General features: G+C 41.5%; 1 protein-coding gene across 3 annotated transcripts in view; it reads right to left on the bottom strand.

Annotated features, from left to right (window-relative positions):
* SCAPER (S-phase cyclin A associated protein in the ER) overlaps positions 1 to 16,193 on the bottom strand; it is a 199,250-nt gene that overhangs the window by 13,237 nt on the left and 169,820 nt on the right. For all 3 annotated transcript variants that reach the window (XM_033160917.1, XM_033160918.1, XM_033160916.1), the window contains one exon: positions 14,626 to 14,775. In XM_033160917.1, the coding sequence (XP_033016808.1) occupies positions 14,626 to 14,775 (150 nt within the window). The remainder of the gene's footprint in view (positions 1 to 14,625; positions 14,776 to 16,193) is intronic.

The raw sequence follows: 16,193 nt of genomic DNA, 5'->3' as shown, positions 1-16,193 counted from the left end.
ACCCCGGCGATCATCCAGTCCAACCCCCTGCAAGGCAGGAATATGCAGCTGTCTCATATGGGGTTTCTCGAAGCTACAAACATGAGTCTGGCCAAACTGCGGGAGGCAGTGGAAGACAGGAGTGCCTGGCATGCTCTGGTCCATGGGGTCACAAAGAGTCGGACACGACTGAACGACTAAACAACAACATATGGCGATTGAACCTGCAACCTTGGCATTATCAGCACCACACTCTAACCAACTGACCTGTCCAGACTGATTTAGGTAAAGGTAAAAGGTGAAGGACCCCTGGACGGTTAAGTCCAGTTGAAGGCAACTATGGGAAACGGCACTCATTTCACTTTTCAGTCCGAGGGAGCTGGCGTTTGTCCACAGACAGCTTTTCTGGGTCATGTGGCCAGCAGGACTAAACCATTTCTGGCACAACGGGACACCATGATGGAAGCCAGAGCGCACGGAAACGCATTTACCTTCCCGCCGCAGCACTACCTATTCATCTACCTGTACTTGCACTGGTGTGCTTTCAAACTGCTAGGTTGGCAGGAGCTGGGACAGAGCAACGGGAGATCACCTTCTGATCGGCAAGCCCAAGGTTTAGACCACAACACCACCCGCGCGTCTCCACTGAGCTTAAAGACACTTACTTCTGAGTAGGCATACTAAGGATTATGCTAGTGAGCTGTACTTTATAAGAAGAAAGCAAGTAATTATGCTTAGGGATTGTAGCATGAATTTTTTTAATGCCCTATCCTTCTGGAAAAAGTGGTGAAGACCACAAGATTATTTATCTTTATAACTCTTCTGCTAGCATTTTTGCACACATGCATCAATGAGATATGAATGATGTGATGAAGGCGAAGAGCTGCAGACAAGGGCACACTTTTTTCAGTCACCTTTCTCTGAGGCTGGAGATTTTTAAGAGAGTCAAAAGTGGCCTTATTTTTTAAGAAAATTGACCTAATTCACATCTCCCTGATTGATTGATTGATTGATTGATTGATTAATTAATACATAGAAAATATGGATTTTGTATTCAAATTTTGGAAGACATTTCTCAGTTTAAAAAACTAATCAAAGTGTATAAAAATAGGGTATTTTAGGATAAAATGCAGTTCGAAAAGTGCATATATAGACAAAAATATGGATTTACATGCTACTTTGAGATAAATTTCCTAATTATGAATTTAGATACACATTTAAATGTGAACTTCCACACAGTTTTACCACACCCACACCCACATAAATGCTGAAATGGGATGGAATAGGCTTATGAATGAACACATGCAGAACTGTTATGGAGAATCCATAACATGCAGAATCCATTCCGAGTATATCTGCTGTCTTCTGATTCCTGAAAAAGCACCTGCAGAGTTGCAATGTGTATATTAATTGAAATGTAATAATTAGCCGTCAAAAGCCAGATGATCTATGAAAAAAAGTATTTCAACAGTTGGCAGCAGCAACAGTCTGGTGTCAGAAGAGGAAGCACAAAAAACATTAATTTAATCTAATGTCAATACAGGGCACAGCATGAAACTTCAAGTATGAAATCACCAATAGCAATTCTATTGCCTCTGGTGGATCCAGACAAAAAAACCCCCACCACACATACATTGGAAGATCTGTTGTGGTTGAGTCCAGTAATCTGTAATACGGACAGGGCTGAGAGTTAAGGTACAGGTAATTGTTGGAGCTGTACATCCTCAAATGCAGATGGCAGAGCATATAGGTTGGTTCTGTCTGTGACTGTCATTTCTCTTTTGTTACTTGGATTTTTATCCATGTTCAAAAATGATGGCACTGGGAGCTGTACAACAATGTAAGCTTGTATTTGTTGGGAGGAGGTTATCACTACAGATACAATGGACTGACTTCCGTTAGGTTCAGGTTTGTATAAGATGTGGATTATAAATCTGATTCTCACTGCTGGGATGGAGATCTCTAGTAAAAAGAAATACAGACAGTGGACTAAAGATGAGCGTTGGACACTCTTTCTAACTAAACATACATTCTGTACTTGGTAAGGTTCAAAGGGCATTTTGAGAATGAGAATTTGTTTTCTCTTCAAACAGACGATAGAAAAATGTTCCCACTGTTATTTCAATATTCTCAAAATCTTTTGTAGTTATCAATTAAATAGCTACAGCAGAGTAATTCACAGAGGACACCACATGATGTTAAAAGCGTGAGTGAATTGGGTGGACTTCGCTGGGTGCCTAAAAGTTATAAATGGTGGTGCTGGTCGAATTTGCTGAAGGAAATAATTCCACAATGGGGTGCCTTCACAGAAAAGGCATCTCTCTGGTATTCATCCACCTAACTCTTGAAGGAGGGGCACCTGGAGGAGGTCATTTGAAGAATTTAATGGATGGGCAGCTTTGTGGTCTTTCAGTAGATGAAACTGGTTCCGTCTGCTGTATGTTTTTCTAATTTTTATATTCAAAAAGGAAAGTCCCTGCTGGAGACATCGAACATTTCTATACCAGCAGTTTCAGCTTATTTCATGTGCTATAGCTGTTGATTCTTGGGGGGATTGAACTAAATGCTGCAGAAACATATTCTTTGCACCGGAGTTGAATTCTATGTTGAGTAAAGTGCCAGAACACGCTCTCTTCTACTCGACTGTGCTCTTTTGTAGCTATTTATTCCCTATCCAGATGCTAGTCTCTTAGGGATGCTCAGGCTAAAAAGCTAATGGATCTAAAAGGCCACTGGCTGCCACTCTCAAATCCTGCCATAGAAATGGGAACACGACCATTAGGAACAGTTCAGCTCAGCTGCTGAACTCCCAGTGAGGAGTTTGGGGATTCTGACTATTTCCTTTTCCACATACTGGCTGAATAAAGGAGTGTATATATATATATATAGAGAGAGAGAGAGAGAGAGAGAATGAATTTGCAGCAATTGCCAGCCACTGCAATTTGTGCAGAGCACAGACACATAAACACAATTATAAAACTGCAAAACTATTTTTTAATAAAAAAAAGAAAACTCATAATCATGGCCATTATTTTTATGGTAGTCACTATAAATTCTGTGGTCTTTGCTGTCACCAGCTTATCTTGACCATAAGGGGAAAGTCACATCATAATCAGCTGAACACCCTGGATGAGATAACAATAATGGGTAGATTAACTCCTTAGCCCAGGCTTCCTCAACCTCGGCCCTCCAGATGTTTTGAGACTACAATTCCCATCATCCCTGACCACTGGTCCTGCTAGCTAGGGATCATGGGAGTTGTAGGCCAAAAACATCTATCTGGAGGGCCCAGGTTGAGGAATGCTGCCTTAGCCTGTGCCAAAAGCAATGTTTTAGCATGACCATCATGCCAACATATACCATTCTGAAGCACTACTGAAGAAAGTTCTTCTATATTTTAGAATCCTTAGATCCTGTAGACAATATGCCATTGTATCAGGAGGACTATTTCAAAGACAGTCATACTAGGGAGTGTAAGAGTTTCAAAGCAACGGGATCTGAACTTCAGCAGTATATGGTTTCTAATGGCACAAAATTCCATTTAACAATTAAAATGCTAGAGTCTACGGGAGACTATTTATAACTATAAAAGAAGTTGTTTCTTGAGTATGTCCCTCTCAAGTCAGATCTGCCTTATTTCTTTGCTACTCTATAAACAAATCCCAGACTGTAAATGTTTAATCAGAAGGGCATGTCACTGCTTAGGTCAATCTCTGTACCTTCCCATTTCTCTAGCTCCACCATTCGGAAAGCTCTGATTTTCCGGGCAGGGGGCATTCTTAGTTTTCATCTACTATTTATCTTGTCCCCCCCTCCCCCCATGGTGAGTTTCACAGAACTGGCAATTGTACTATTTCAGGAGTTTAAAAGATCATTTAAAAAACTGAATGCTGGTTTACCCCCCCCCCCTCATTCAGTATTTTGAAAAAGGCAAGACTTCAAATTGAATGCCGCTGAGACAGCATGCAGTTGAAAAGTTAAGCTTATCTTCAAACTTAAATCCACCTTCCAAAATAAATTATATTACCATATTGGCTCAAATATAAGCCACACTTTCCCCCCAAATTCCGACGCTGAAAAGTTAAAGTGCAGCTTATATTCGTGACCTTAGAGTATGCAGCCAGGAGTGCAGGGTAAACAGCACCAGGAGTGCAGCAAAGTGGTGCCCGCCCCGTGCGCAGTCCCCCGGGAAGGGGGAGAGTGAGGAAGGGGAAAGGCTGCCGGCAACGCAGCACGCCCCCCCCCCCCCGTATGCAGCCAGGAGCAGCGAGGAAGGGAGCAGCTTATATTCGGGTATTTTTTCTTTTCCCCTTCCAATTTTAAAGGTGTGTCTTATATTCGGGTGCGGCTTATATTCGGGCCAATACGGTAAGTCACAAAAAAGAAATAGCTATCTATATATACACTGAAATGCACATAAAAATCTTTTTGCTCATCTAACCTGCAGGCTCTGTGCACTGAAAGCAGTATCCTAAGCACGCCTACAAGAAAAAACAAACTAATATCAGTAATATTTTTTATAATAATTGGACTAGCCCATAGCACCAGGAGGAAGAGGATGAATCCTTATTCCTGTATCACTATTCCCATTAAATTTGTGTACATTACCCCCAGTCACTGTTTGGCCCCTAAGAGGAAGGTTGGCAGGTACATGGGCACCCATACACCCCTCTTCAGGGCTAAATACAAGCGTTGTGCGTATGTGTGCAATTTTAACTAGGAAAGCAGCATGAGGGAAAAGGAATAAGCCTCCCTTCCTTTGTGCTGCAATCCTGATCCAATTCATCCCCACTCCATGACTGGTATTGTACTTTTTCCATTTAAAAATGAGGACTATCATAATAACAGATCTCTCCTGCTGCCACAGTGAGTAATATTGATTTATTTACCACTTCCACATTTAAAAAAAACCATTGTAAAAACAAACAAAGAAAGAAAGCCAGTATTGAAAGGACCAAATGAATTTCTGTAGAACTTGGCATTCCAAGTGAATGTGTTTGGGACTCCAGTTAAAGGTCACAATCCTGCATGCAACAATATGTGCAGGTTGTTTGTGTACAAGTAGGTGTTCCTAAATTTCACTGACTTCAAAGGGCTTTAACAGGAGTGGGATTGCAACCTAAGCCTGTAAAACAAAGAAAACTGTGACACCTTTTAAACATTGTTTAGATAGCCATCTTAATAAAATTAAAAGGATAAACAGCCCTGCATTTAAAACAGATAAACTAGTTCTAAGAAAAATGGTATATAGATAAGTAACAGATGTAAGAAAATACACAGCCAAAGGGGGAAGGGAGGGAAGGAAGGAGAAAAAAGCTTGGAAATGGACATACACACAGAGAGAAATATCCCCCCCGCCCAGGTTCTCTGGTTATAAATGTGGGCAAGTGTCTGTGCCTTCACAGGCTGCTCTGCAGACGTCCTGCTATCCTAGTTCTTGTGTGAATGCCATGGGAAAAAGCAGAAGGACTACAGAGACAATTAGGATGAATTATTTTCTGGCATTAGCCTATCTGTAATTGTACCATGTGGTCACACAGCATATTCCTTCTGTGAGCTGCTTAAACATGAGTGAGCCGAGTTTTCAGTGCCCTAGTGATTTCACTAGTGAAATAGATTCCAGTTTTCTTTTTTGTTGGAATTGTCTGCATTTGGGCCTTCAATATTTTGAAAGTCCCATCCACCTTGGACTCCCTTCTCTTTGAGTATTTCTGAACATGGGATCTCACCCAGTAGCTCCTTAAGCTTTTTAAAGTCAGACAGCAGTTGTAATAAAAATATACAATTTAAAAATACATGTCATGCAAACAAAGAGACTATTTTTAAAAAACAGAACAGAGTGTGGATAGGAAAATGAGCAATTCCAAGAACCGTTCTTTCACAGGGTCACAAAAGGATCGGGTGGAATGGACACCACAGGTTTGGGAGGGGAGGGTCAAAATGGCAACTGGCCCCAACCAGGTCAATTGAGAAGGCCTCAGTGTCTCACTTCTGCTTCTGATTTAGCCATGAAGAATGGCATGAATGGAGACAACTCTGGAAAGGGAGGAGCCAAATGGTTCTAGCTAGGTTGAAGACCACCTCACTTAGCCTCTAACCACATAGGAATTAATGAGAGCTAGATAAATATCCAGTGAATGTGGACGGACATCACCATCAGAAAAAAATCCCCAAATGGTGGATACGTCCATCCATTGTCCCTGAAAATTCATAATATAGCTTTCTGCAATGCTATATTTCTAGAATAAATAACCACGAACGCCTCCCTTGTTCTCTTAGAATGGCAATGGCGCCCATCTGAGAGGTGCTGGAACTGAGTTCCAGTGAGCTCTGGCTGGAAAAAATCCCTGGCTTTCTGAGATCTGTTGGATCAGAATATCCTAAACACAGAGCAAGTCACTGTTTTTCTGCCTTGCTGAATCCACTATACTCAGAGAGAAAGCTGAAGATTTACAGCCTATAAAGCTGTCGCATGGGTCAGAACAGACGGCGGCTCTCATCATCATGTCAGGGCTGACTTTTTAAAAAATTATGGGAAAGGAATGACAGGCTTGGTTACAGGCCTAGCAAGTAAAGGCAGGATTATGGACTCCAAACCTTTGAAAATTCTGATATCTCTATGGTAGTTTTTGTTATGTGAATGGTGCCACTGTCCCCTGGGTGGGCTGTGCAGATTCCCTGGGGTCCACAGACCACCAAATGGGAACCACTGCCTTAATCTATTTAGTTGTAAAAACTCTAGTGTTTAAGGCTTATCATATTTCCTCACAAGAAATGACATATTCAATGGAATTACAGTGGTACCTCAGTTTAAGAACAGTCCGCTTTTAGAATGATTTGGTTTACAAATTCCGCAAAACCAGAAGTAGTGTCCCAGATTGAGAACTTTACCTCAGTCTAAGAACGGATCCGAATGGTGGAAGGGCCCTGGTGACGGAGGCCTCATTAGGGAAAGCGCGCCTTGCTTTAAGAACGGTTTCAGTTTAAGAATGGACTTCTAGAATGGATTAAGTTCGTAAACCGAGGTACCACTGTATGCCTAAAAAAGACTGGTTTTTGATACTGCCTAACTGTCGCTATTGGCAATCACCACTTTCTTCTGAAAGGCTACTAGGAGGCCAGAGTGATTATTACCGGTAGTTATATCCTGCAGAATAAGACTACAGCTAATGGAAGAAAATATGATCCAATGAAGGTATGAGTTTACACCACCACCTCCACCATTAAAGTTATTTATGCACCAGCTGATTTTAATGTTTGTTTGTTTGTCTGTTTAAAGAAACAAGAGTATGCCCATTTCACATAAAATTCAATTTTCAGTTACTTAGTACCTTGTAAAAGTCTAAAATGCAACCAAAATGCATCCTGTTCTGTGAGCATCTTTTACAACAGTAGTGTAAACACAGGAGGTTGGATCCCAAGAAAGTAACTTTAGGATCCCACCCAGTTTTGGGTATAAATGAGATATGAAGAAGAGGTCTCTCTTAACGAAATGCTTCCATCAGACGTGGTGGTGATGCCCAAAGTGCTCCATTGCAGTTCTGCACTGAACTGCTCATTAAATCTAACAGCAAATGATTCTGAATATTTATTCACATTCTTCTCAAAATATTATTGTATTTCAATCAACATTTTAAATTTAGAGGAATCTAGTTAAAAACCTTTTCCCAAGCCACTACCATAATTCTAAGTCAGCCTGTATCAAATCCACAATTCAGAACAATAACATTTCTGCAATGCATTTCCAGAGTCTTGGAGCTGTAAGGCTGACAAAAAAGAGTAAAACACAAGCCTGATGTTTTATGTTGAAGGACTATGTTGTCAGATTTATGATTTGGGGCATTGTGGGACAAATGAACCGTGCCAACCACATTTGCATCCTGTCATGCAAGTTCATGTGTCCAAGTACTTCAATCTGCAAAGATTTGCCCAATTACAAAATATTTGTAATGGATATGCAAAGGTTTATTTCTTTTAAAATTCCCAGTACAGTAATGTGGGGGAAGCCTGCTCATCTGTCATTCATGTTAATTTAATTATCAGACCACATTCAATACAAAATGCAAATGAGTTCAACAGTTGATAACACATACTAATTGTGTTCATTAATTATATCAGATAGCAAGGAGAAAACCAAAAGTGCCACAAGTTGCAAGGGGGTTGTTAATTAAAGACAACATTTTGAATTAGAAACTGTAATCCCACAGTAAGCCCCTGATTGGCTTACCCAAAGGCAGGAGCATTACTCTTATTACTCCGGTTTCACTTGTACACCCATCCATGGTATCGTGGGACCTGTTAAGCCAACAGAATTAATGGTGGCGAATAAAGTGTGGGGATTCTGCCAGATTTGCAGGTGGCAGTGTGAAGAATGTGGAGGAAATCCTGACCACCAAACAGCTGACTTGGGGGCAAACAGAGGCTGAACCTCCCCTTTCTCTCTGAAACAACTATGTGTGCATCAGTGAGTGTGTGCGCGCGTGCACAAACGTGCATAGTTCTGGGGCTCAGAATCTGCTATGAGCTGCCCTCCATAGTTAGAGCAGGACGGGGGGATAGAACATGTTTCGCATGCAGAAGGTCCCAGGATAGTCTCTGGCATCTCCAGGCAGGACCGAGAAAGGCCTCTGTCTGAAACTTTGGAGAGCTGTGGGCCATCAGGGGAGCTAATCCTGAGCCAGCTGGCCCAGTGGCATGGCTTGCTATAAGGCAGCTTCCTATGTTCCACTTTGGAGGGGGAGGACTTGGTCTTCTGACCCCTTTACGGTGATGAGTGGGGAAGAAGGGGAGGGGGATGTTCAGAGTCCTTTTCAGAGCCTTGGCCAAAAAAAGGAGAAAGGATTGGCACTCTAAAAATGAAAGCGCTGCTAAAATCCCCCCTCCCAAGTCTGCCTTCCCGCTCTGAAATGTACTCAAGGCTACTGAGGAAACAATCAAATCCAGACCTCTATTAATAAATATATATGGAACTACACATCTACCTGGAAAATGTGATCCTCTGATTAAGAGCTGTACATAAATAAATAAAAATAATTAAAATAAAACAACAAAAATCTCTGCAAAGGGGGCATAGTTTTCCAAAACATGACAACATATGTCCATGCAGCTCTTATAACCAACCATAGATGGAGCCACCAAGTGATTGTTTTAGATCTGCATCTTGCCCTTATTGCCCCAATGCTGCTGGGACATCAGAAAAGAGGAGGTTCCCATCCAGACACTAGCAAGGCCCAGATCTGTTTAGCTTCTTAAATGGAGCTATGAAGCACCTAAGGATCTATTTTATTTAACCACAACTTTCCTTCAAGGTGCTCAAGGTGGCGTCTGTGGTCCTCCCCCTCCTCATTCAATCCCCCCATCGACCCTGTGAGGTAAGTTACGCAGAGACTGCAAGTGGCCCAAGGTCACCCCGTGACCTTCATGGCTAAGTGTGGTCTCCCAGGCCTTTACATCACACTGGCTCATGGTCTCAGCCCCTCGTGCTATACAGACTGCAAAGCCTTGCAGCTATACAGCCTCTAGCACTCTGAGACGAAACACAGCCTCAGACTCTGCCTCTTGGCTGCACTCACAAAGGCCATCTGCCATGGTGGCACAATGCCTACTCACAAGGTGGTCAGACCTTTGCCTGGGGCACAAGTGTCAGCAGTGATGGGCACAGAATGGACTTGTCTTGGGAATCTCTGTTGTCTGCTGTTCCTGGCACGCTCACACGGCCCAGCCCTTTCTAATGAGCCACATCTGTCGCTAAATTTCTGCCAAAAATAAAATAAAAAAGTTAACCTGTAAGAGGAATTTTGGCACTTCTGTATGCCAACCAGGCCACTTTTATTTTGCAATGGGAATTCAAAGAGTGCAGTCCTGCCTCTTGGGAATTCAGCACGAATGCATAACTAAAATACAGTCAGAAGGGCGTGTGGAAGGAGCGGCAGAGGCCTGTTTCTGGACCCCTGCTTCCCTGGAGTTAAATGATGCTCCACATTCCAAAATGCTGCTTTTAGCCCTGGAGTCAGCATTCTGAAGGACTGGTGCCAGAGAAGGCAAAGAGTCTCAACTTCTAGTTATTGTCATGCTAATAGGATGGGCTATAGACCTTGAGCTGGGTGAAAGATGTGTTTGGCAAGCAGGAGTCCCCAGGTACATTCCTCCACATTCCCAGGTATTATTTATTTATTTGTTGAATTTATATACTGCCCTTCATCTGAAGGTCACAGGGTGGTTTACAATATAAAAGCGCAAAATGCATATAATAACAGTAATAATAATGCCACCTCCCGATATACATTTAAAATGCCATTGATTATTTAACAGCCCACGACTTGGTTGAAAAGGAATATTTTCCCCTGGTGCCTAAAGATATGTGGTGCCCAGAGAGCCTCCCTGGGGAGATCATTCCACCAATAGGGAACCACTGCGGAAAAGGCGCCTTCTTGTGTTGCCACCTTCTGGACCTCTTGTGGAAGGGGCACACGAAGGAGGGCCTAACATTATGATCACAGAATCTGGGTGGGTTCCTTTTTTTTTTTTTAACAAGAATTTATTAGTTTTAGAACAAATACAGCCAAATAACAACACATAATAACAATAACCACAACAACCAAAAACAAACACTACAAACAACATCAACAAAAAATAAAAAGAAAACAAATACATACCTTACACACCTAAACACTGGATCTATCAAATCAAATCTTGTTCAAATCCTAATTAAGGAGGGACTTCCCCCAATCTCTCTCTTGCTTTCAGTTCGAAATTTAACTTTAGTAACTTATCTAGTTATGTTAAACAATTCATTCACCATCATTCTTTTTCTTTTTCTTAAATTCAGACATCATTTAAATTCTACATAAAAATAAAATATCATTTCATATTACAAATCTTAATTTCTTTTTTTTTAAAAATATAAACTTTATTCTTTTAAAAAACACTCAGACGTATAACAAATATCACAACATTAAGAACTAAATACAACAAAACATAACATAAAAGAAGAAGAAAAAAAAGAAAAGAGAGAAAGAAGGATATAAATGAAGAAAGAAGAAAGAAAAGGAAAATTAATAGAAAGGAAAAATGAAATTATTTACATTATTACCAGAAAGAATAATCCAATACAAACATCAAAAACGAAAATTGTAACATAATTTCCACAAATTAAAACATTTCGATGTTAAATAAAAAGACTTCCAATTAAACTCGCTGTTTCTGCTATTCATTGTCTATGTTTATCGCACAGTTATAGGTTTTTCTTTTTGTTCCTCTTTATCTCCTTATTAACTCTTACTTGATTTATCATCTGGTTCAGTCTATTTCTGCTATAAAGGAGCTTCTAATACCATTATTCTCCAGGTATTCCTTAAATAACTTCCATTCAATGTGGACTTTTTGTTTGGTCTGCTCTCTTAACCTTCCAGTGTATATCGCTAGCTGAAGATACTCTAACATCAAATTTTGCCAATCAGTCATATTTGGTAAAGTCCTGTTCTTCCAATTTCTGGCTACTAATATTCTGGCCGCTGTTATTCCATACAATACTAATGTTCTTTTTGGTTTTTTTAACTCATCTGGCACTATACTTAGTAAAAATAATTCCGGTTTTTTCTTAAATGTACATTTCAGTAATTTTTTCAGTTCTTCATAAACATCATTCCAGAATATACTAACCTCTTGGCAATTCCACCACATGTGCATATAAGACCCACATTCTTTACCGCATCTCCAACATAAAGGTGATCTATTTTTATACATTTTGGCTAGTTTTTCTTATAATCTTTACCTTTCTTATTTCCATAAAACTGCTGCTTTATTACTTCTAGTTCAAACCTTATAAACCAATGTTAAACCTCAAAGCCTATGTATTACTTCTCTAATCTAAAACCATTTTCGCTCTCTGACGTCAGGGTACCGTGATGAGCCTTCCTAGCAATCATATACATTTTTTCACCCTACCCCTCTTCTCGCCATCTTCTCTCCTTCCACAACCATCTCCCACCGGGCTTCCCCACAACCTTTTCCAAAACTATTGATCAGAATGTCCCCTTTTCCATAATGCCAGGGATCCAGAGAATTGTCCCAAAATGTCTTTGCAGGTCTCTTCAAAGGATGCATCTCCAATTCACTCTTCAAATCAAATTGTGTTTGTAGTTTCCAAAACTGTTGTTTCTGTAATTCTGGGCTCCCACCCCAGAACACAGTTCTAATGTCCCAAAGTCCTTTCCTGGACCTCTCACGTCGACAGAAAGGTTCTTGTTCTTTTTGGAGTTGCGTCTTCTCTTCTTCAGGAAATCTTGCAATACTTCTCTCTCTAAATACTTCTTTTAATTCTCTGATTTCCTTGGCCAAATCCTTAAAATCCGATCCAATCTCAGTGACATTCTGTTGCAAAAGTTCTAGTTTCAAAAGTATTTCCCTTTGTCCTGAAGTCATTGTTAAGTCCGGAGACATGGTAAAAGCGAAACCAGAAGGGCAGGCAAAGAATAACAAAGACCAGTACTTTTCCACCTTCCAGTGTCAGATTACAGCCACCATTTTCCCCTACTCGGAGAGCAAAAATTCTTCGATTTATAACCCACAGTCAGAAGGAATACCTCAAAGTTCTTAAATCGCCCCTTAACGGGGTTTCTTTGCAAATCCACCAGATCAAAGACTTTTGTATCAGTTAAAAATAGCAACAGCCAGAATCAATGTTACAGTTCTTTGTCGGACAGGAGAGAAACGGACTCCCTTTTTCAAGCTTCTCCCCGAAAGCCGAATTAGCTACTTTAAAGTCCAATTATACCCCGTACTTACAGCTTACGGGTTTCTTCATGTTTTCAAGCCAATTAAGGAAGAACGTGAGCGCTCAAAAGCCAGTGACGGCCGCCGCTGTGTTTTCCCGGTTGGGGACAGCCTCCACAGCCCCGCGCTATTACCCATTCACTCGAACCCCTCTTTTGCAAGAGGGGCTCGAGAATGGGGTGACGCAAAGGGGCCCGCTGGAGAGCCCAAACCGCGGGACGCCCCTCCCGCGGCTCACCGGAGCCCGCAGCGCGGTTGCGGGTCTCCCAGCCCCCGGGAAAACCGGAGCTGTCTCGGAACGAAGACAGCTCCCAGCCACCGGCTATGGCACCCTCGCCGGAAGTGAATCTGGGTGGGTTCCTATGGGGAGGAGCGGCGATCCTTGAAGTATTGCAGTCCTGAGCCATTTAAAGCTTTATAAATTAAAAAACAGCACTTTGAATTGGGCCCAGAAACTAACTGGCATCCAGTGCAGTCAGAGTGCAGGTAGGGCTGGCAGAAACTATGTAGAGCTGCTGCCAGTCAGCGTAGCTGAGCTAAATGGGTCTTGACTCAGTCTATTGCAGTTTTCTATGTTCCTACACAAACTGCACCCGTTGCTCCACAATGGGCTAAAGGTATTGCAGCACCAAAGCAGTTCTCAGGAATTCTGTAGTAAGGTTCACAAGTGGAAAAATTCACTTGTTTCAATGTTTCAAAGGCAAACCATGCATTTAGTATAAAAGCATTCAGGTGCTGAGGAACTAATGTAAATGAATGGGAGAGGAGAGGAGCACAGAAAAATATTGGCTAACTAAATGCCCAAATACTTCAAAACCAAAACCAAAAACCATATTCTGCTCTGAGTTAATACAGTAATAAATTTCTTTTTTAACATGGGAACTATCTATCATATTCTTTGTCCCAGCAGCTCAAGTGAAGGTGCAACCAGAGATCTGCACAGCAGCTTGTAGAGTCTGATCCAATTAACAGTGCAGCACTACATGTGTCTACGAAGTCTGAAATCTCTTCTTACCCTTCATTTTAACATTAAGTGCCAACAATGTGGTTTCAACATCAAGTCAACTTTTCCTCACTTACCCTCCCTATCTTGCTTACCTTTCTGTAGACTCAAATTTCATTGACACTTTGGTTTACATTATTTATTTACTTGAAAATTATACACCACGTTTCAGTCCTCATAAAGATATTGCCCAATTTCAGGTCCCCTGACCACTCGGGAACCAAGATATTGGTAGGTTTACAAAGTAGAACAGAATCTTTGGACTAATTCCAAAAATACATTAAATCTTGCAGTTTCCTTCCAATAATGCAAAAAGCATGGAATCCAGTATAAGCCGCAGTTACAAGAAAGTGAAAGTGAATTCCTAGTCTGTCACACAAAGCGTTTAATTCAAGTGATATTTAGGTGCAGGTTTGGGGGCGGCCTGCAGAAGAAGGAATCCCTCTAAGTGCCATTCTTTGATGTAAGAAAAATAACACGGCATCGTTAGCAATGATATTGACAAAAACTGGGATCAAATTTATGACTGAGAGCCACCACTAAATTAAATCCCAAATGCCCAGTCCTATTGAATGCAATTTGCACCAATACCTGTACTGTTGGTACTAGCATCTTCTACCCTTTGGGAAACAGTTTAACAACTACGGTAAATTCTAACCAGGTCTACTTCTAATACATTCTGTTGATTTTTCTGGGGCTTACCAAGTAAGTAAGGGTGTTCTCACTAGCACCCTAAAGAAAAGGTGATGCTATGCTGTGGCCTCTCTGGGACAAGCCTTCTCTGCGCTATTTTGCTCTGAAAAAGGCAAAAGGGCCTCCTCTGAGTGGCAACCTCAGTTGAGCTGTAATCTGCAAATGGATGGCCTTACCTGATTATCTGGGTGATTTACAGTGAAGTAGCCAACGCACACAATGACTTCGTGCAAGAGGGCTTCACAGGTGTGCTGGGAACAGTGCCACAGCAAAGAACTTATAATGTGTCGGAATGCAAGGGACAGTCCTTCAGCGCCCACGATAGACTGAAAAACAAACAAAGAAAAATTATACCTTTTTGCAGGTCCCCAATAAAACCAAAGAGATGTGTTGCTACAAATCACATGACTTTGCAACCTGGCCATTGGCTTGTGCCTATTGACTTCCGGAAGAACCTTGCATCCCAAACCCTGCAGTGTAGGAGGTTGGACTAGATCAGGGGTTGGCCATGGGCCGGATCAATCCCACAGAGGTCGTCCGTGGGCTGGACTGGCGCAGCGCAATGTCAGAAATTGCGTCTGCACATGTCCGAGGCGCCAGAAATCGCTTCTGCGCATGCCCAGCCGCCAAAAATTGCACCTGTGCAGAAGTGATTTTCGGCGTCTGGACATGCGCAGACGCGGTTTCTGGTATCTGCGCGTGCACTGATGCCATTTCCGGCACCACTCGGCGAGTCCCCGTGCCGTGTGCGGGGGACTTGCCGAGTGGGCAGCTTGGTTTGCGGGCGGCTCGTGGGCCGGTAAAACAGTCTTCATGGGCCACATCCGGCCCATGGGCTGGAGGTTGCCAACCTCTGGACTAGATGACCCTTGGGGTTCCTTCCAACTCAACATTCTATGAAAAAGCACATTTTGTTACCTCAGAATTTGTAATATGCTCAGGATGTAAAAATTTGATAAATCAGTCATACAGTGCTTTAGTGTTTTTTGGTTAAACGAACCAAAGAGTATTCTCTCAATTTATGTCTCACTCCTCCCCCCTGCATGATATTCCTAATATGCACTACTGTAAATAGTGAATTTTAATTTTAAAAGGGCAGAGATGACTTTGCTGGCACTCTCTTAGCATTAAAAACCCAATTTAATCAGGCCAATTTAACAATGTATCTTTCAAGAAAGCATAATTCTAATAAAAAAATTCAGTAAAAAAGTAAAAGAAGAATTTTTTTATTTTACTAATGCTGTAAAATATATGCTTAATTACTAATTTGTGAGTGTGCTGAACAGCCACCCTCATATCACATATAAACATTATTACTATTTGTTAAATAGCTATACTGCCCTTCATCCGAAGGTCAGAGTGGTTTACAACATAAAAACACAAAAATACATGAAACAATAACTCCCCAAATTCAGCGGAAATTGCAGCTTATACTGGCTTCTCCTGAATTGGCTAGGGGTTTGCTGTGTGTCAAAGTTGGCTGCATGTTAAAAATATGGCTTAGTCAAGAGAATGGTCCAAGAAGGTAAGAGGAGATCATCACTCCTCACAAACAAGAAGCAGGAAACCAAAGGATAGTGAAGGCACTGAATGTTCCAAGAGACACCATTGGAAGCAAAAAGATAGTACTTTTAAATAATTGTTTGGTAAGGTATAATCAAAAGAATAAGATCCTTGTTAGCTTGGTTGTGTGTGTGTGTGTGTGTGTGTGTGAAATGATGGTTGGCTGAGGGAGAAGAAAAGG

Source organism: Lacerta agilis, chromosome 9 (genome assembly GCF_009819535.1).
Source record: "Lacerta agilis isolate rLacAgi1 chromosome 9, rLacAgi1.pri, whole genome shotgun sequence".
Taxonomy (NCBI): domain Eukaryota; kingdom Metazoa; phylum Chordata; class Lepidosauria; order Squamata; family Lacertidae; genus Lacerta; species Lacerta agilis.
Note: the sequence above shows the minus strand (reverse complement) of the source record. Positions and strands in the feature narration are given on the sequence as shown.